This window comes from Malus domestica, chromosome 04 (genome assembly GCF_042453785.1).
Source record: "Malus domestica chromosome 04, GDT2T_hap1".
NCBI lineage: Eukaryota > Viridiplantae > Streptophyta > Magnoliopsida > Rosales > Rosaceae > Malus > Malus domestica.
This window is the reverse complement of record NC_091664.1, coordinates 28,609,546-28,630,007: the sequence shown is the minus strand read 5'-3', so window position 1 is coordinate 28,630,007 and position 20,462 is coordinate 28,609,546. Positions and strand designations below refer to the sequence as shown.

The 20,462-nt window shown below is 39.2% G+C and overlaps 3 protein-coding genes and 1 long non-coding RNA gene across 6 annotated transcripts; 1 reads left to right on the top strand and 3 right to left on the bottom strand.

Moving 5' to 3' along the window:
- The first annotated feature begins 1,251 nt into the window (after positions 1-1,251).
- On the top strand, positions 1,252-6,768 carry LOC103408550 (mitogen-activated protein kinase kinase kinase NPK1-like). Of its 2 annotated transcripts, none has more exons than XM_008347393.4 (17): positions 1,252-1,710; positions 2,099-2,140; positions 2,759-2,824; positions 2,906-3,016; positions 3,195-3,275; positions 3,388-3,453; positions 3,576-3,658; positions 3,845-3,926; positions 4,005-4,105; positions 4,314-4,353; positions 4,513-4,572; positions 4,656-4,705; positions 4,807-5,014; positions 5,107-5,346; positions 5,462-5,751; positions 5,835-5,902; positions 6,240-6,768. In XM_008347393.4, the coding sequence occupies exons 1-17, from the start codon at positions 1,429-1,431 to the stop codon at positions 6,341-6,343; spliced, it is 1,974 nt and encodes a 657-aa protein (XP_008345615.3). In that variant the 5' UTR covers positions 1,252-1,428; the 3' UTR covers positions 6,344-6,768. The 2 variants fall into 2 exon arrangements, with proteins under 2 accessions (XP_008345615.3, XP_008345614.3); XM_008347392.4 differs by having other exon boundaries at positions 3,388-3,465.
- Positions 6,769-7,096: 328 nt separating this feature from the next.
- On the bottom strand, positions 7,097-9,286 carry LOC103408549 (microtubule-binding protein TANGLED). Its single transcript, XM_008347391.4, has 4 exons — positions 8,897-9,286; positions 8,591-8,733; positions 8,402-8,457; positions 7,097-8,086 (listed from the first exon to the last, which is right to left on the bottom strand). Exons 1-4 carry the CDS (start codon positions 8,975-8,977, stop codon positions 7,257-7,259), a joined length of 1,110 nt encoding a protein of 369 aa, XP_008345613.1. The 5' UTR covers positions 8,978-9,286; the 3' UTR covers positions 7,097-7,256.
- A 554-nt stretch (positions 9,287-9,840) lies between these two features.
- Positions 9,841-14,463, bottom strand: LOC103408548 (kinesin-like protein KIN-14S). 2 transcript variants are annotated; one of them, XM_008347390.4, is made up of 13 exons: positions 14,244-14,463; positions 14,035-14,118; positions 13,798-13,851; positions 13,459-13,598; positions 13,218-13,314; positions 12,869-13,132; positions 12,466-12,745; positions 11,814-11,975; positions 11,424-11,639; positions 11,289-11,326; positions 11,034-11,197; positions 10,837-10,950; positions 9,841-10,753 (listed from the first exon to the last, which is right to left on the bottom strand). In XM_008347390.4, the coding sequence occupies exons 1-13, from the start codon at positions 14,248-14,250 to the stop codon at positions 9,989-9,991; spliced, it is 2,385 nt and encodes a 794-aa protein (XP_008345612.1). In that variant the 5' UTR covers positions 14,251-14,463; the 3' UTR covers positions 9,841-9,988. The 2 variants fall into 2 exon arrangements, with proteins under 2 accessions (XP_008345612.1, XP_008345611.1); XM_008347389.4 differs by having other exon boundaries at positions 13,459-13,610; positions 14,244-14,400.
- A 555-nt stretch (positions 14,464-15,018) lies between these two features.
- On the bottom strand, positions 15,019-18,261 carry LOC114824441 (uncharacterized). Its single transcript, XR_003772767.2, has 3 exons — positions 18,149-18,261; positions 15,937-16,000; positions 15,019-15,169 (listed from the first exon to the last, which is right to left on the bottom strand). It is a non-coding gene; the product is annotated as an uncharacterized lncRNA (long non-coding RNA).
- Between the last annotated feature and the right edge of the window lie 2,201 nt (positions 18,262-20,462).

Below are 20,462 nucleotides of genomic sequence, written 5' to 3'. Positions count from 1 at the left end.
TGTTTTGTTAGCTCCAAGTACACCATATCTCTTTTTAAAGTCTATTTCCAAGTTTTCTTAAGTCTTTCTCTACTTCTTTTGAGCTGAGCCTCCTTCTCTCGGCTAAAGGACAAGATAATTGTGAATGAATATCAAAAGCAAATTTATGTATTTATTTTTAGTTCAAAAGATCAATGTCGACTATATTGATACTAATGAACTACATTAGCTACTGAGAGCAAATGCAAAGGATTATAATGCAACGTATGTTTTATTTGCTGTCTTATTCAACTATATTTGTTTCTGTAATTTATAAACTAAAATAACAAAGAAAATTACCGAATTAAAAACACAATGGCTAAATTGTTTACTTCACTAACCTTAAATCACAAATCTTTTCAAATTTTGGATGCATTGAAAATTAGAAAATAAACGTTTTAACTAGCAAACCATCATGACTTATATGCTCCCCATGATCCATTTATATAATATAAAGCAAACCGACCAAACAATGGCTTACCTAGTAACTTTTCCTTAGCTTTATTGGTTGAGTTTGAATAGATTTTAGTTTGAGCCCACCCAAATTGCTCCCGGAGTTTAGGATAATGATTTAACATTATTTTGTTTGGAATCCGGATCCTTTTTGTGAGAATCCGGGAATCCGTGAATCGTGTCCGTTCATCGTATATCCTGCGGTCAGAAATCATTTTAAATATTTTTATTTAAAATTAAACACAAACAGTATACACGATTCACAGATCTCCAGGAACCTCACCAAAAAGATCTAGAGAGAGGATCTTGTTGGTTTTGTTTGAACTTACACAGCAGTTAGCTGAGAATAATAATTTTCACACTTTTATTTTCTCATTTATTTTTAAAATAAAGAAAAAAAACGAGAGTGCAAATGAGTGAAAAAAAGTGTGGACATCATTTTCTTATCTTTTATTTTAAAACGTAAAAGATGAAGATTGAACTTTATACATATTTTGGATATCTGACATAAAAGAAAACATGTTAATTTTGTTGGAAAAGAACAACTTGTACGACATAGATTCAGTTTTATATGTCTTAATGTCATGTACAAAAACTTATACGTGATATTGTACTATTGGCCTGAATTTGCCGCAATGACGTCATATCTGTTTTTATGTAAGTCCTCTTGTTGGGAGACAAAATAGAAAAACTTAATTATATAGTACAATTTTAACAAAAAATAAACTAGGGAGGCAATGCATATTATTTTATTTTCATTTATTATTTTTCAAAAAACTCCTCCACCTTTTTCCCTCCTCTCTCTCTCCTCTCTCTCTCTCTCTCTCTCTCTCTCTCTCTCTCTCTCGCTCCTCCAAAGTTTCTCACTCTACTCTGCCGACCAAATGAAACCCCAAACCAACAGGAGAACGTAAACGCTTTCTCAATCAAACCACAGAAACACTCACAGAGAAGGAAATGCAAGATATATTCGGATCAGTCCGCCGATCACTGGTGTTCCGCACAGCATCGGAGAACGAGGACTCCCCAGGAGGAACCCTAGTCGACAGGATCAATTCCTGCATTCGGAAATCCAGAGTCTTCTCGAAGCCCTCGCCGCCGCTTCCATTGCCGGCAATGGCGAAGGAAAACGCACCTCCGATCCGGTGGCGGAAGGGCGAGTTGATCGGCTGCGGTGCCTTTGGGCGTGTGTATATGGGAATGAATCTTGATTCCGGAGAGCTTCTTGCTGTTAAACAGGTCCACTTTTTTGTTCTATTTAGTTTTCTGCTGCTTTCGGCATTGTTTTTAGGATCTGAGTTTGTTTCTGCTCTTTTCGGTTGTTAATTCCGTCTGGGTTTTGTTAATTTGTTCTGCTCTGCTTTGGGTTTCAAATTTTAAGCTTGATTCTATATATGGATTTTGATCTGGAGTTGGTGCTGGAGCTGTTTCTAATCAGATTGGATTTCCCCCCAATTTTCGCCTCGGAGTTGATTTTCGTTGTTAGGTTTTGGCTAAGTATTGTTTCCGAGTTTGTTTTTTGAATTATGTTGGAGTTTTCAGTTTACTAGTTTCATAGTTTCATAGCTAGCTTAGTCGAGGATTTGGTTCAGAGTATGATTCTGATACAGTTGTTGCTTCTTTGCAGGTTCTGATTGCTGCAAATAGTGCTTCAAAGGAGAAAGCACAGGTTTGATTTGAACTCTTGTCTTACTGTACATTTAGGTTTTTCAAGTTATATATGCCATTAGTTATGGTGATTTTGTTGCTGAGGATCAGTATCGAGTCTCCACCACCTCTCACTTCCATTAATGCACATATTTGGATGAGCCCAAAGTCAAAGATCCTAGAATTGTGGAGAGGTTTCAAAGCTGGTCAGTTTTCAGACCCATTGATGCTAGCTTGCTATAAAAGGAATCGTACTTCCATTCTTGGGTACTCACAGGATGTGGTGAGTATTAGGTGCTATTCAGGTGTGGGAGAGCAAGGACAAGTGTCACTCTAAGTGTGTGAGCCTTTACGTGCCCATAGGAAGTGAATTTAATGAATAGCTGCCATCTATTTTAGGTGTTTGTGCACGTGTTGTTTAAGGTGGATGAGGTGTACGAGTGGATGTTGTGTATGAAAAGTGTTACGAATTCTGTTTTATATATCTATACTTGTACATTTAACTTTCTGCAACAATGTTCGGTATTTTTTGGACATCTAAAACAGTTTTTTTTTATGATTTTGCCTAGTATTACAGTGGATATCTTATCTTTTTAGTTTCTTATAATTTGTTGATTAATGGTTTTAACGCTACAAGTAGGCTCACATCAAGGAGCTTGAGGAAGAAGTGAAGCTTCTAAAGAATCTGTCTCATCCGAACATCGTTGTGAGTAGGACTGCCCTGTGTCTATATCAGCTCTTGAAGTATAACACTTTTCTGACCCTGTACTTTGTTTTGGGGTTTTAGAGATATTTGGGTACAGTGAGGGAAGAGGACACCTTAAATATTCTGTTGGAATTTGTCCCTGGTGGATCCATATCATCGCTTTTGGGTAAATTTGGATCTTTTCCTGAGGCTGTAAGTTCTTGCCAACTAACTTTGTATCTTGTATTTGTTTTAAATTCTAAACTATACAATCTTTAACTTTGTATCTTGTATTTGTTTTGTATTTGTTTTAAATTCTAAACTATACAATCTTTAACTTTGTATCTTGTATTTGTTTTAAATTCTAAACTATACAATCTTTTTTGAGCAGGTTATAAGAACCTACACCAACCAGTTGTTATTGGGGCTAGAATATTTACACAAAAATGGAATCATGCACAGGGACATTAAGGTAGGGACCCCCCCAGCGTAACTGCAAATGATATGCATGTAAAGAATGTTTCTCACTTTCTCCTGACCTTTTTCTTGTAAGTGCCTAATACGTATCTCCTATTAACTTTCAGGGAGCAAATATCCTTGTTGATAATAAGGGATGCATCAAACTTGCAGATTTTGGGGCATCCAAACAGGTCGTAGAGCTGGTACATAAATTTCTTGGCTTCATTTCTCTTTAGAGGCGTTGTATTATTATTTTTATGCTTGGTTACATGTATAATGCATTTTCTATCAAATTGAGAGGTGCGTGTTGCAGGCAACCATTTCTGGGGCTAAGTCTATGAAGGGTACACCATACTGGATGGCTCCTGAAGTTATTCTCCAGACTGGTCATAGCTTGTAAGAACTATTACCATTGTAGCATCTACTTGATTTCAAGCATGCTACGATTATGACATGCCATTTCTCTATTATCTTGGGTTATCACTATAGTAGTGATTCCTAAATAGTGACCACAATTTTGCATTATCTATTCTTTCTATCCTGGATAAGTATGAATATTGACATATAAGAATAACTCTCCAGCTCGGCTGATATATGGAGTGTTGGATGTACTGTGATTGAGATGGCCACTGGAAAGCCTCCTTGGAGCCAACAGTACCAAGAGGTAATTATTCTGCTAATTCTTTAATCTTCTAAGAAAATTTTTCCCTTGCTTGTTGCACTAATGGTATTGTTTTTCTAGGTTGCTGCTCTCTTCCATATAGGGACAACAAAGTCTCATCCACCAATCCCTGAGCATCTTTCCTTTGAGGCAAAAGATTTTTTGCTAAAATGTCTGCAAAAGTATGCTACTGTTCTTGTCTTTTTAAATCATTGTAATTGGAATTCACACTCTCCAAGATATGTGTTTCATTTACCTGTTCCATTTATTTTATAAATATAATTCTTGTGGAGAAATCAATTTAATCTCACATTCTAGATAGAGAGATAGAGGAATGGGTCAATCGATGTATGATGTTCTGAGTTTATGTTTACTTTGGTCCTATGGCAGGGAACCACATTTGAGGTCGGTGGCATCTGAGTTGCTTCAGGTAAATTAAATCTCAATTATTTTTCTTGAGTTTCTTTTCCTGTAATATATCTTGCATATTGTCTACATCTACTTCAATTTGTTTGTTGGATTTGGCTGGCGATGCTCAAGCCAACCCCTATATCTTAACAAGTTCTTACACTCTTTCAACTATGTGCAGCATCCATTCGTAACTGGGGAACATATGGAATCTCATCCTGTTTTTCGTACTTCTGTCATGGTATTGAGTGAGGTGTTGGAAAATGTTGTGTTTGTTTTTCACCATTTAAATCTTTTTAGTGACGCTTAACTTGCTATCATCAGGAAGATTCAGAACTCCGATCTCCATCATATTCTCCCAACCTGCACACCTTGTAAGTATTACAATTATGCTTCTTTGGAACTTGCAAAATCAGAAAATGGTTGCTATGACTTTTTGGAGCCTTTTGACATGGTAGCATCAATTTTGTTGCAGTGAGATGTCAACTTGCCCCGATTCAGATGATATGTGTAATTTGGGCAGTTTGCAACACTCAACTACACATCCTAACGAGTTCCTGGAAAGCAGACCCATTTGGGGAAGAAACAGCTGTGATGATGACATGTGTCAGATTGATGACAAAGACGATACTATGGTGGGCGAAGTAAAGCTCGGTTCTTCTTTGATGCTTGGCAACATCAAGGTAAATGAATTTGAGCCCTCATGAGTTATATAAGTTTTAATCATTCAAGAAATTCAGAAACTAACTGTTTGCATGCTATTCTGTTGTGTTAGAGTTTTAACCCAATGTGCGAACCCACTGATGATGAGTTGGTGTGCAAGTTTGGTGGAAATTTAGAAAAAGAACAAAACGGAACGGATCTGGATACCACTCACCAAATTGATTTTCCTGCCGAAAACTGCGGAACAATTGGAGACGGAGATAAAGGTTTTTCATTTCCTTGCGGTGCATCACTTGTGGAGGAAGATGATATACTTACTGAATCAAAAATCACGGCATTTTTGGATGAGAAGGTACAGTTTTGGTTGGAGTCAGGATTAGGTGTCTTCTATGTTTGTGAAGTCATACTTTTGTAAATTTTGGTTTGGACTTGATTATTCTGAACTGTGTGGTTGTTCAAAATCTCAGGCCCTAGAACTTAAAAAGCTGCAAACGCCATTATTTGAAGAGTTCTACAACAGCTTGAATGTAATTTGCTCTCCAAATTTTGCGGATAACTCGCCTGATGAACGCACCTCAAGGTACTTGAAATTACCTCCCAAAAGTAGATCACCTAGTCGGGGAGTAGCTGATGCTCTTATTACTGGAAACCCTGGGAGCAATGCCAGGCGCGTTTCAAATATTGGCAATGCAAATGTTCAAATTGCACAGGACATGCCATCACCTCCACGCAGTCAGCAAGAGCCAGGCAGTCCAAGGTCAGTTCATGTCATTTGATTGTTTTTTTTCTTTCCTTTCTTGCTACCCTTTTGAGTAACCTGATATATGATACTTCTCACAGTATAAGCTCCTCTGAAAGAGAGAGGAAGTGGAAAGAAGAGCTTGATCTTGAGCTTGCAAGAAAGCGAGGTAGAGTTTTCTTTTCCTCGTGTGGTTTCTAATTCCCACTATATAGGGTTATTATAGCAGCTGCCTTTTGTGCTCCGTCATATCTGTTAAAGTTTGAAGGACTGTCTGCATTCTGGGGTTACAACCATTTTAATGTTGATTGACGTGAATAGTCCTGAAGTTGTGGGATTTTGATTGGCTTTTGATTTGCCCACAAAGATTATATCTCCATAAATACATATCGTCTGAAGTTTAGTTGAACGAACTTAAGCATATAAACCAACAAACCATCTTATACGTAGTTTAGTGACCGTCACTTAACGTAAAATGCTTTTATCAAATTTCTGTGGTTTTGCAGAGATGATGCGCCAAGCAGGTGTAGGAGGGAAGACATCATCTCCGAAGGATCGAGGTTTAAATAGGCAGAGAGAACGTACTAGGTTTGCTTCTCCAGGCAAATGACGTGGAAGTCAGTCATAGCTTCCTGTTGGGAATTCATCTTTGGAGTTGGAGTTTCAGTCTTAGCAGTAAAATGTCTCTGGTTCTCCGGCTTTCCGGAATCCAGCTCCACAGTGCTGCAACATCTGATTCGTCCAAATTCAATGCCTCTTTGTGCAACCACCACCTATAGTGAGTGGTATTGCTTGTGTGTCCTACCAAAGGCCAAGCTACTGTAAGCATGCCTGTATAAAATTGTTGGATGCGAATGTATTCTTTTTGGGGCGGGGGAATTATACATGTTTTCGTGTTTGGTATCCGGTGCATAGAAATTGTATTATTGATTTAGTACTCTGGATCCTATGGCACAGGATAGTATAGAATGCCACTTTTGATGTGTGCTTCTGATTTTTGTGATTGATAGAGAGAATGGTTCATGTTTGTAGTAATCTCGGTCTCTTGGTCTCTCGCTCTCTCTCTCTCTCTCTCTCTCTCTCTCTCTCTCTCTCTGACCTAACTAGCTAACACAGTAACTACCCAGAAAGAACAGCCTACAAAAGGCCACCAAAATAAACTTGGAGGACAAGGAAGGCCATCCTTGTTCAGAACAAAAACCAGGGAGAGTGGTCGTCCATTGACCTGACAAAGAAGCAACACAGTGAGCCGCAACACAGTGGTCGTCCATTCCCCAGCTCTTGATACAGAGATTGTACAAAGTTTACAGATACAAGTGATAGTGAGGGGAGCGGGAATCTAAGGACTTCGACCAACAGAAAAGAACGAAAATTTGATCTCAAGTAGTTGAAAAAATGGAATGACAAATTCACACGCATAAGAAAAAGTTGAACAATGAAAATTCGAAACTATGGACATCAAGAAAATATCTGGTATAAAAGAATCAAACCAAGCCAATGTATGCAGATTTCTCAGACGTTTCTCAAATTCTCCGAGCTGAAATTCCCATTGGAATCGAGGACATTGGACGCTGTTTCAAACCAGGCATTACTAGTCCTCCCTCGCTACTCTTCTGCAAGCTCTTTCTGCTCTTCAATGGAGACACCAACCTAGTTGCCAATCTCGAAGGAGAAAATGACCTGCGAAGTTTCGAGGCAGTTGACATCTTCGGTGACATCTTGGCTTTCGTTGGAGACAGAGAAGAAACCAATGGAGGGCTCCTGATCTTGAGCTGAAACTTGGAAGGTGAAGGAAATTTCGAAGCAGAAGGCGGGGACTTGATCAAGAACTTGTGCGGAGTATGAATCCGTCGCCTATTATTACTGCCATCATTTCTACCAATGATTGGTGATCTTGTTCTGCAGAACTTCTGCTGCTGAGAAGAATCCGAAGCCGAAAACAAAGGGTTGGGAAACAACACGCTTTTTTTTGCCCATGGCCTATTTTTCGGAGACACTCTGTTTGCCAAGTATCTGTTGTTTTCTTTCTCCATATCTCTCTTGTGTGGAGGTGAGACCTTGAAATTGATCCTGGAACGAGCCCGTTGGAGTATCGGGGAACGGGACTCTGATCGAGTGGATTGAGACTTGTTGTGCTTCTCCTTCTTTCTTCTGGCTCTGAGCTCTGTGTTTTCGGGGTTTTGCCTCTGTTTCCTCTGTTGTGTCATTGGGGTTTTGGGGTCTTCTGAAGTGGTTTTCTGGGGTTTTTTACCAACTGCTGCTACTATTTCTCTTGCAAACTTGCTTGCTTGTAGAATTTCTCCGACTGTTTCGCCGACCAGCATTGCAGGCAGCGACATTCTCTGCCACTCCCCTGAAATATAATAGCAATGATGTTTGTTAGACTATAGAGATTAGCATAGGATTATGCCAAGTGTTATGTATTAGATGTAAGATCCCACATCGTCTGGGGGAGAGGATGTGATGTGCCTTATATGTACATGCCCATCTCCCTATAGTAAGACGCGTTTTGGGTGGAAGCCCAAGAACAAATCCGTGAGGGCGTGACCCAAAGCAGACAATATGGAATTATTGTAGTTTGGAATATTGTCTAGTTAGAAAACCCATTTGGTTCAAATCTAGAGAGAGAGAGAGAGAGAGAGAGAGGGAGAGAGAAAGAGAGAGATACCTGCATTTGCAGGGACCTTGCCAACGGGGGACTTTCTAGGGGCTGAAACTTTAATCCTGCATAAATAAATAAACCCAATTGAGTTTCAATCTCAAAATCGACCAAAACTAACAAACAAAAGAAGAAGAAAAATCAAAAGCTGTTTTTTTTTCTTGGTTTCTAAATATCAAATTCAAATCAAATTCTTACCTCGCAGTTTCTTGTTTACATCGGAGGCTAGTCCTGAGATAACCTCGAGTGCTCCTTGGGCTGAGACTCACTCCAGAAATCACTTTCGTACCGCCCGAAACTGTGTACTGCAGCTCCTGCAACCGAGCCATGCATCTATCCACCTTCACAAACCCACAGAACAAAACAAACCCATTAGTTCAAAACACAAGAAAATCCACCAGAGATGTTCAAATTCCACCAAAGATCGATGCCGGAAATACAAAGAACTGAACTTTGAATTCTGGGTTTTTTTGTTTTGAAGGAAAAAGTTGAAGTAGCTCTCACCTTCTTCACCGTTTCTCTGAGGAGAAGAGGATCGAGAGGGGCTACCATTTTCCTCTGCTTTGGTGGGGTTCTCGCAACCATTTTATTACTCAAGGCACACACACACAGCAACTCTCAGTGGGAAGTGGGTCTCCAAGATCTCGCAACCATTTTATTACTCAACACACACACACACACACAGCAACTCTCAGTGGGAAGTGGGTCTCCAAGATCTCTCTCTCTCTCTCTCTCTCTCTCTCTCTTTGGTTTCCCTTTTGGCCTTCGCAGTTTGTCTTCCTAAGTGATGAAGTCAAACGGAGTTCGAACGGATTTTTGTTTATGTTTCTCTTTTCGAGTCCAACGGTCGAATTTCTCCAACCAATCACACGCAAACGGCTACTTTTCGTTTTCAATTTAGACGTGAACTTTTCCCCTCTTAAATGGAGAACCAGTGATTGCGCATAGATCTGACGGTCAATGTTTGACGAAAAAAGAGATCTAACGGTTGGTACTCTTTCTTACTTTTAGTTATTGTACAGCTGCACTCCATGAACCTCCATGGATACTATGTACGAATTTGCATCACATATTTTGTAATTTCATTTTCTACTTTCATTAAGAAAATATCGTATTTACCCTTTTGAACTGCTCATGAATAACTTATCTTTAATGTTGTGAAAATTGACTTTTACAGTTGTGTAAAGTTGATGCGGAAATTTTTACCCAATTAATTAAGAATGTAGATTTAAAATATCAGTAAAGATAGATGTGTAGGGATGAGCAAACGGATACCCGTCACCCATCCCTATGTGCCATCCCACCCGGTGACCCGGCAAAGATGGTTCATGGCCAATGGATCTTCATGTTTTCTCATTGCAAATTGAATTAAAATTCTAATTTGTGAAGGTTATCATTCGATTCTTGAAATCGAAACTTTCTTGGTTCAACAAGGAAACGCTACAAAGTGCTTCAACAACGAAATGAATGATTAGTAGGCAAGAAGCATACATTTTCAGTACTATCACAAAAGCTCTAAAGTAGAAAAAGAAAACAAGAACATTTACTGTTTCAAGGTGTTTCAAAATAGACAATGACGAATTGATTCATTGCATGTCATTTGAAACCCGGGGGAGGTAGTAACAGTGATGGCCTTCTGTTTTTCATGGCTCTCAGCTTGAGAGGACTCCAAACTACTGGTTTCCGTAGTAGTGCAACAGCTGCTGGATGCCTCGCTGCTCTGACTGAACCAGCTAATGTCGGGGGACTACCCATGAACTTGCTGCTTCTCCTCATTGTGGTTGGTGTTGTCTCTGCTTCCGACTTCAATTCAGGCATTGGGGAGAACAACCTTGAGTACCGTGCCCTTCGTGGATCCCTTGCGAACGATGGTCTGTCACTGTTGGATAGAGAGGCAGAGGTGTGGAGGGGTGTTGTCATGTGAGAGCTTGGCTCAGGGCGATAGGTAGCAATGGAGACGCGTCTCTTAGGCTGAAGAACCTGTTGTGTTGTTGCAGTTGGAGGTCTGACAGCAATGGAGATTCTTCTCGGTAAAATTAGGCTTTTCTGGTTTCTTCCTGCTAGTGCTGTTGTGGAGATATTTTCTTTGCCTCCCACTGAAGATGGGACGGAAGTTGTAGAGCTGGTTTTTTTGGGAGGTAAAGCAGATGAAGGTGGGGGCATGAAGTTGGAAATTCTTCGCAGAGGTAGCCTCTCTCTTGGAGGAGCCAAAGGTGGCTTCTTCTCTGCAACAGTTTTCTGGGCTCCTTGTTTCCGGAATGATGATGCTGAAGACTGATGAGAAGCAGCTGCAAAAGCTCTAGTCTCCTGTTTCAGCCTGGTCTTCCTTTCCTCAGCCAACTGGTTCTCAAGGTCTCGATTCTACCAAAAAACTTCAGTTATGTAACAATGAACAACAAGAAGTTCAATAAATCCCATGAGTTGTCATCTTGAAGATAGATTACCTTTTCTTGTAGACTTCTGCAAATGTGTTCCCTCGCAGCAAGCCTCAACTGCAGAGACTGTATGCAGTCCTGTAGTTTCTTGGTTTCTTTCTCGTCATGTTTAGCCTTCTCAGCCTGTTAAATTGGATATTAAAATTTTTGTAATTTGAAACCAAGATAAACTAGAACAAAAGTATACTTTAACTTATAACACGTACCATTTGTTTGTACTTGAACAGCTCACTGAGGTCTGCCTGTTTGCGAGCAGGGCCACTCTCTATTCCCCGCACCCGGCTGGCAAAGTTCAGTGAACACAGTGTCTCTCCAAGATCTGAGGCACTTGGGCTGATTTGGACAAACATCAAGGTTTTGCAATCTCCTCCTGCAAATCAAATTTCAATTAAAATCATGCATGTATAACCAATTTATAGGAGCCACTCACATTGAAGTGAAATATTACTATAAAGGTTCACCTAGAGAACTCTGCAGCATATGAGTAAGCTTTGAATTCCTGGTTTTTGCAAAAGAAGAGAAGTTTAGATATGGTAACCAAATCTTTGTGTGTGTGTGTGTGTGTGAGAGAGAGAGAGAGAGAGAGAGAGAGTTGCCTGTAAGGAATGTGGGCTGTTTTAGATGCAAGGGATGAGATAACATCGCCAAGGGCCGACAGAGATTTATTTATAAACTGAGATTCCTTCAGTCTTTCACCTTCAACATCAATCCTCCCCATACGCTCACTGCCAGCCAAGTCTACGAGCCACAGTTGACTCCTTGTCTTTTGCCCATTTATCAAGTTCTCCCCCTTCACTGTCACCCGCAACAAGCTGCAGAAAACAAATTTTCACTGAATGTTGAATGAAACCATAGAAAGAAAAATTGGTTGCCTCATGTTTCTTTATATTCTCCCTGATTTGAAACATTCAGTGTATGCGTGCCTCAGCATTTAATTTAGACTCTGACAATGAAGACATTAAGGAGATTACGAGCATGAAAGTTACCAGTGAGAGCGGCTGCTCTGCTCGTTAGCACTGGTAGATCCAACAGATCTAGCTTGGCTTCCAGACTTTAGCAGTTCCCACATCTCTTCAAAGCCATAAACACGCTCTTGAACAAGTCCTGGAACATCTAAGGTTCCGTCTGCACATTGCTTTATTTCCAACCTTTGAACAGATAAACACAAAATAAGTACACCTATCATGAATCAACATTACATATCCTCCAACTGAGATTCTTAAGATTGCCAATAGATAAACATAAAAAAGGTCGGACCTTTTAAAAAAAATGCATTTGAACTTGTTGAAGTGTTGGGAGTGGTGAAGATCAAATATAACCTATTTGTACAATTCTCTACACTAATTCCCAAGTAAGGATTTCAATTGTCAATCAGAGGGCAATTTGGTTCAACATCTTAAGAGCCCAAACTGTGTGTATGTTGATACTTGATTCAAATAAATAATTTTCTATATGCAAGATTGCAAAGTCTACTCAGTTAACATCAAAGCAGAAGAAAACTCACTTCTTGTCGGTTGATTTGTGTTATCAACCAAGAGGTCCCTTACCTTCTCATTATAGACTTCTAGCATACTAACACACAGCTCATATCGCATTGCAAAGTCTAGTCAGTTAACATCAAAGCAGAAGAAAACTCACTTCTTTGTCGGTTGATTTGTGTTATCAACCAAGAGGTCCCTTATCTTCTCATTATAGACTTCTAGCATACTAACACATAGTTCATATCTCATGAAGCCACCTCTATCTTTTGAAATCCGAAACAACTCCTCCAGAGTCCTGTAGTTAACACCTCTGTTTTCAGGAGTACCCTCCATCGTAAAGGTCTTGCCAGTTCCAGTTTGTCCGTAGGCAAAAATGCAGACATTGTAGCCATCCAACACCGAAGTCACAATAGGTTTCGTTTGAGCAAAAACAGCCTCTGCACATTTGAAAAGCTCAATATGAACGATTCAAAGTCTATCTACAAGTTATTCATCCTAACAAAATCAACTGCTAAGTATTAGGCAGTGCAATTACAAAATCAGTATGAGTTCTCAGGTACCTTGATTGTCCTCAGGTCTGAAAACATGGTCAAACTTGAACTGCTTTTTGGAGGAATCAGAACAAATGACCTGTAACTCATTGTCTAGGGAGGATTCGAATTCAACAACGGAACCGGATCCGCTTGAAATTTCAGTTTGATTCAAGGGTCTACATCTGCAGAAAACTCGGATGTTGCCTTTAAGCTCAATCATTTCATTGTATAGTCTCTTTCGCTCAGACGACTCATCTAGGTACTTCTTCTTTAAAAGTTCATGTTCAATACCTAGATATCCAGAAACAACAAATTACAATCAACAAGAGAAAGAAAGTTAGAAAATAATCGTGAGTGATCAAAATAAAAAGCTCACTTAGAAGCTGAATGGTGTTTAGAACTGCAGGGTCTGGAAAGGAATTCGTTGTGAGCTTGACTTCGACAGACAAGGCAGTGTGCTCTCTCTTCAAATCCTAAAGAATAAGAACAAAACCGAAAACGTTTATTGCATTTGTCGAAAGATTCAAAACAGAAAGAATATACAAATGCTTCCATTCACTTTCTAAGCTTTCCTCAAAGTGACGTAAACAAAATACAATGCTATATTCAAGAATCACCTGAATTTTGGTAGTCAAATCAGTGATCTTCTGCAAAACTGGAAGAACCATCTGACCTGGAGAACCTTCTTCAGTTCCCTTCGACGTGCTACTCTCACCAATCAAATCAGAATCACCATCGGCGGGTTCGGTAGCAATATCTGGAGTACATTCTGAAAACAATGTTATACTTACAGCCTGAATTAAACGACCACTAAAAAAATTAACCATTTCCATTTTCTTTACAACTCAATTACTCAATTGAAATTCAGAATGTAACAGTTCAGTTGAAAGCATTCCCAATTTCTATTAAAAAAAATATTAAAGATTGAAAAACCAAGAATTCCAGAAATTACCCACCTCTGTTGCTCACGTCACTGTCCAACTGGGTTGTAATTGTCTCTAGGGTTTTAACTGAAGAAAAAGAACGAAATCGGATTAGAAAATTTCCCAATTCTACATTTTCTAGGGCTGGAAAATAAAATTAAAACTTTAAGAAGCATTACTAATCGAATCCAAACCTCAAATTCAACGTTTTCTTGTAATTCAAAAAATAAAAAAGGGGGCAAATTGAATTAAATAAAACAAAAACACAACCTGCGCCAGAGGTCGAAGAGGACTTGGAGTCGTGATCTGGAACGACGTCTTTGCAGATTTGGGGGAACATTTCCACCGTTTGATCTGAATTAAAGCAGAAAACTTTGCGATTATTACACGGCTCGCTCGACGATTTAAGAAGAAATTAAATAAAAAAAAACATGAAATAACTGAAGAGAGAGAGAGAGAGAGGACACTCAGGAGAGTACCTTCCATGGATTCGAATCACAGCAAGAACGCGAGTTCTAGAAGAGAGAGAGGGGGTAGTGAATTTAGACGAAGATCTCAGAGAGCTAGAGAGAGAGAGCGTTTGCTTTCAGGACCGGAGGGATTTGTGAGGGTGGGGTTTTGATTGCATTGAAGTTTGAATTGAGTGAATCTGCGCCGTCGGTTTAAATGGAAGGGAGCTCTTTCTTTCCAACGGCTATCAAAATTTTCTCGGTGGACCATATCGAAAATGGCCCAATAGGCCTAGTCAGTGAGAAGGAAAAACAACGCGTAGTTTCACGTTGTCGCCTAATAAGATGCAACACTAATTGCAAAAGGTAAATGCTAGTGGACAAAAGGGGTGTGTTTTCTTCTTACACGTCGTCCGCTTATTAATATCGGTCATTTGATTTTCTTTAATTCAATTTAATAGATGAAAATTAAGAAGGTGAGTGAAAAATAAAAATGAGTATCAGTGGGTAACTCAACCTCTACCACACATTTCCCCAACTCGATCTCCACCACACATTTGCCCTTATATTCTTCTCACTCTATGTTCAATGGCTGTACTGCAATTTCACTCACCAAGTCTTCTTCAAGAATTCCTGCCAAGTTTGATAATGACACGTCCCGACCCTGATATTACCCGAATACCAGGATAAGCACGTGCTGGCCGACACCCGAGGGTGACGAAAGCCATTAATTGATACAAAAGCTAGGAATAAGAAATAAATACGGGTTATGAATTAAAAAAAAACAATGAATTAACAATTTAGAAACGTGTTCAGAGCATACAGCTAAACCTAGTCACTAACAAGAATTAGGATAAGATTGAATGAACAAAGGAGTGGGTCCTACCCCGAGAGGACTCGAAGATGCCGCTGCGGAAGTACCTTAATGCCGGGATTCTATGCCTCGTTTCTAAGACCTGAATGGGGGCGCAAAACAAAGGTGAGTGGACCAAGTTTATATACATACGTAGTACAAAAACAGTTATGAACATACTAACCCCCACAGTTTAATTATGAAAACTACTAGAATAATAAGTGATAAGCTTTTCAGAAAATTCTAGCATGCCATAAAAACAATTCATATATCCATCTGCAAATCAATCTCAGAAAATCATATCAGAAATCATATCAGAAATCGTATCAGGAAGCATAACACAAGTTGTGCTGCTAGTGAGTGCACTGAATAACAATACTCCCGGCCCAATGCTTGCACCTCAGTCTCTGTGCCCGTAGCCAGAGATATCTCACTCCCGGCCCAATGCCTGTCTCCGTGTCCCTCAGCCTTTCGCTAGGGATTATTTCTCCCGGCCTCAATGCCAACACCAGATCCTCGCCCCAGGCGGCATAGTGTTCACTAGGTACGCACAAAACATAATTCATCTCTAAAATACAACTTCGTAGCATAAATTCATCGATCCTCTATACTACGAAGAGGTGTTCGAAAGTCATTTGAAACACATTCTTAGCATCCTATCGTCATCGATCAGATAGTCTACCAGAATGAGGGTTTTATAGAAAATACGATATAATGGAAATAATTCAAAAAATATATATATAATCACGTATAATCAAATCATCATGCTTCCTGTAAAGTATTCCTCAAATCAATAATTTTGCAAGGCATGCTATTAAATTATGCATTTCTATCAATAAAACATGCAATTTTCAAAGGTGGTCCACTCACAGATACTCCGAAGCAGCAGAATTGTGCGGAAAATGATTAAGGAAGTCTCCACTAGCAACTTCACCTAAGCACGAAAATGTACAATTTAATAAACTACCCAAAAGATAGAATTTTAGGGAATGGAAATGGCTTTTGGGTTTGGATAGGTTAGGATCAAGAGGTGGTTTGGGCTTGAGCCCAACACATACTCACCAAGGGATGGGTTTGGTTTAAATCGGTTCGGTTTTTTGCCAAAACCGAAACCAAACCGAAATTTCGGTTCGGTTCGGTTCGGTTCATTTTTTTTTCGATTTTTTTCGATTCGGTTTTTTCCGGTTCGGTTTCGGTTTTTTGGTTTTTTTTTCTTTTCAAAAAATGAAAAACATTGAAATTTTAAATTTTAACATATCCAACACAATCATAACATAAACATTCTAACTAGAATCAAAGACAATGAAAATAAACATTTAAAATTGAACTAAAATCATCAATCAAGTCTTCCAAAGTCCAAACTAACAACCTCACAACACAAAAATCGTACAAATGACTTAGAAAAGTTAAATTGTATGATGTTGTTCAAAGATCAAGGTTGTTTGCTTGTAATTGCATGTTGACAACTTGATTAGTAAAAATAATGCGTGGGTGGATTTATTTAGTGTGTGTTAGATTCTTTTCCATCACAAATTACCCAAGTAATCTACCCGAAATAAATGTTTATGGATTCTGTTACATGTTATATGAGAGTAGATTTGGAAAAGAAAGCTAGGGCAGAAGTAGGCAGTGCTATGGAGATGGATGTAGGTACTTCTGGAGGAGGTTTGGTTCCGGAACCTTATATGGGGGATAAATAATAGGTTAGGGTTTAGAGTTTTTATAGGCATTTTTTAAATATTTTGAGCTTAAAGTTTGGCAACACATTGGGTTTAGCACATTTTAACTTACAAATTGGGTTTAGAAAATAATACCCAAAACAAATAATTAAATAAAAATAATAATTTAATTAATTCGGTTCGGTTCGGTTTAGTTCGGTTTTTAGATCACTAAAACCGAACCGAACCAAAAGAATTCGGTTCGGTTTTTTCAATTCGGTTTGGTTTTTTCGTTCGGTTCGGTTTTTCGGTTTCGGTTCGGTTTGGTTTTCGGTTTTTTGAACCCACCCCTATACTCACCCACACACACACACATGCAAAGCATGCACTGCACACACACACTTGCATATATATATATATACACACACACAGAGCTTAAGGGGAGGGATCTCCATTTTTTGAAAAAAATGGGGATTAGGTGTGGGGCCCACTTCACATCAAATTTCAACGATCCGAACCGTCTATTTTGTTAGTCTCGATTCATAGATCATCCTTGCAAAAATTCAATTCAATCCGAAACCATTTGCCTATTTAATTATCAATATCAAATTTCATATTTTCTTATATAACAAAGTATTCGTTCATTTCCTTGAACCCAATTAGATGTCTTAAACATTTCCAATTTAGCTAATATTTTGCAAGGATGATCTATGAATCGAGACTAACAAAATAGACGGTTCGGATCGTTGAAATTAGATGTGAAGTGGGCCCCACACCTAATCCCCATTTTTTTCAAAAAATGGGGATCCCTCCCCTTAAGCTCTTTGTATATACACATATATAAACACACACACACACAACATGCATTAGCATGCGCTGCACCCACACATGCATATATATATATATATATCTATATATAAACACATACACACGCAGCATGCATAAGCATGCGCTGCACACACACATGCATATATATATATATATAAACACACACACATACATATACTTACACACCAGCACACACACACACTCCCACGCATGCACACATACATTCACACCAACACACACACTTGCATATATATATATATACACATATATAAACACACACACATGCACAGACTGCATATGCATGCACTGCACACGCACATGCACACGGTACACACACACACACCTGCACCGCACAACACACACACCCATAATCACATACACACACGCACAGTATACACGGCATGCACAGCATGCTCACACACACACACAGTTCGCACACACACACACACGGACACACATACACCTACGAACTCGCCGGAGTTCGTCGTCGGAACTAGATTATTAGCATAGGGAAAAACTGAGATCGAAACCCTTGAGTTTTGTCATAAAACCAACATGCATAACCCAGAAATTTGAAGAAGGAACACAATCCTCACCTGGGTTCGAGTTTTAGAGCTTTGAAGCTCTCGGCTTCAATGGCAGAAAAACCCACGGTGCTCATATGGCGCATGCAAGGGTACCATTGAGTTTGTTAGGTCTCAAGGATTCCAAATATATGGTTTTTGGGGTTTGATTTGTGAGGGAAGTGAGGTGAAAGCTAGAGAGAAGCTCTCGGAGCTTAGAGAGTGTGAGAAAGAGAGAGAAGAAACCGAAAGAGAGAGAGAGAGCTGACTTTTCAGAAAAGAGAGAAGAAGGAGATGAGGTTCACGGGTTGAATAAACCTTGGGCTTAAGAAAATTAAAGAAAACTCGGGCCTTACATTAAAACACAAAGGGATTGGCCTGGCCCAATGTAAACTAGGTTATTTTTTGGGTCAGAGTTATAACAGATAAGTTCCAAGGTCAGACTCCCTAGAAAATTCTTGAAGATGCCACACCACCATCATCTGGTCCATTGCTTGAAGCCCTTGTAATGCACTTTTGTGCCAAAACATCGTAACGAAAAATCTAAGGAAAACTAATGAAAATGGTTTGAAAACTTTGAGTTTTAATGATAAAGACAAAATAAAGGGTAAAGTGAATAGTACCAGGATTGACTTTTTAGTGTAAAAATGTGGTTTTTCGTTAAAGTGAACAGTACCGGGTGCTTTTCGTTAAAGTTCCAAAAAATCTAAGCTAAATTTAGGTGTAAAACTTTTATTATGTTGTCGAAGTGTACTTCAGAAGTTGGCCGCTGCCAAATTTGTTCTCCAAGTGATCTCTGTGATGCTTTATCCGTTCAAAACTTGGCAACCAATCCTTGATACACCCAGGGACGAAACCAGAAATTTAACTAAGAGGGGGCATCTTAAACATTTTGAACTCCTTTTTTGGACAAATAAAGTTAGTTCTTTTATGACACACCCTAACTGGAGTCGAGGCATGCTGGCCATCACATGAGGGTGACGTAGTTAAGGGCGCAACAAAAGTGATACGAATAAAAGAAATGTGAATAATTAAAAACCAAACCTAAACTTATTTAACTAGAGATACTATGTAAGTGTGTGAAAGTGATCAAATATAAGATACATGCATATCAGAGCATAGGTAAAACGAAAGTGCAGTCGAACTAACTAAGTACTAATTATACAAACATGGAGAAGATCCCTACTTTTATTTAGTAGAAATCAAAACCGCAGAGTAGTCCTCGTGAGCCACCAAAGATGAACAACTACCTAGAATTGGAGGGGTGCAAAACAGAATGGTGAGTGGGGAAAAACAGAGCGTTTGAAAACATATTTAGCTTTATGAACATAATAACCCCTCTCCGTAAAACCCGTATAGTTTCCAGAAAATACTACTACATACGAAAAACCAATGCACAAGGCCAATGAAAACTGACGTATGCCATGTCATAATATTTCAGCACTAAAAGATGTAAGCCATGTGTGAAACCAATATAAAGTAGTATGCCAGTCAAAGTCACCTAACGTGACCTGTACGACTGGATCTATAACTTATCAACATATGTCTGCACATGAGTTGGAGTCACCTAATGGGACTTGTATGACAGGCTGGGTGTAAATAAGTACGCTCAAGTGTTACGATCACGTAAAAGCTGTGTGATAGATTGCGGGTCACCTACAAGTCGGAACCACCTATTGTGGTTTGTAAGACAAGCTAGCACCAAAACTTGGATCCAAGGTGAGCGTGTGATGCAAGAGGTAAACAATCACGTGAAAGTTGTGCCCTGGCCTCGGGCGGGAGCACTAACACCGGGGTGCAACATAATAAGCTCTAAATGCATAAATGCATAACAATATGCAATGCAACAGGACCAATCACATGCTGACTCACCTGAAGCTTACCTGAGCATCCGCAGCATCAAATAGTATAATTCAAAATTCATACTAATGCAACAATATAGTAATAAGCGGTATAGACATGGCATACAAGGCATAAATTCATTTCTTAAAAAATGCTTTTTGGAAATCGTAGAGCATATATATATATATATATATATATATCTATATAACAAATGCCCACTCTCTGATAAATAGCAGGATCGTAGCCCCCTTGTTTCGCTTGTCCACGCTCGTCCTCGGGGTACGTCTCACCTATATGCAATACAACTATTTTAATGTTAATTCAATAGCACATAAACAAAGCCTAGGATTAATTCCTCATACATTGCTCAAATGAGGTGTTTGAATATACCAACATGATATACTCGACAAAACACCCCCATATTTTTAGAAAAATATTTGGATGTTGGATGCGCCCTCATGCGCCGCCCAAGGCACGGCCAGGCGCATTGGCCACGCGCAGGCGC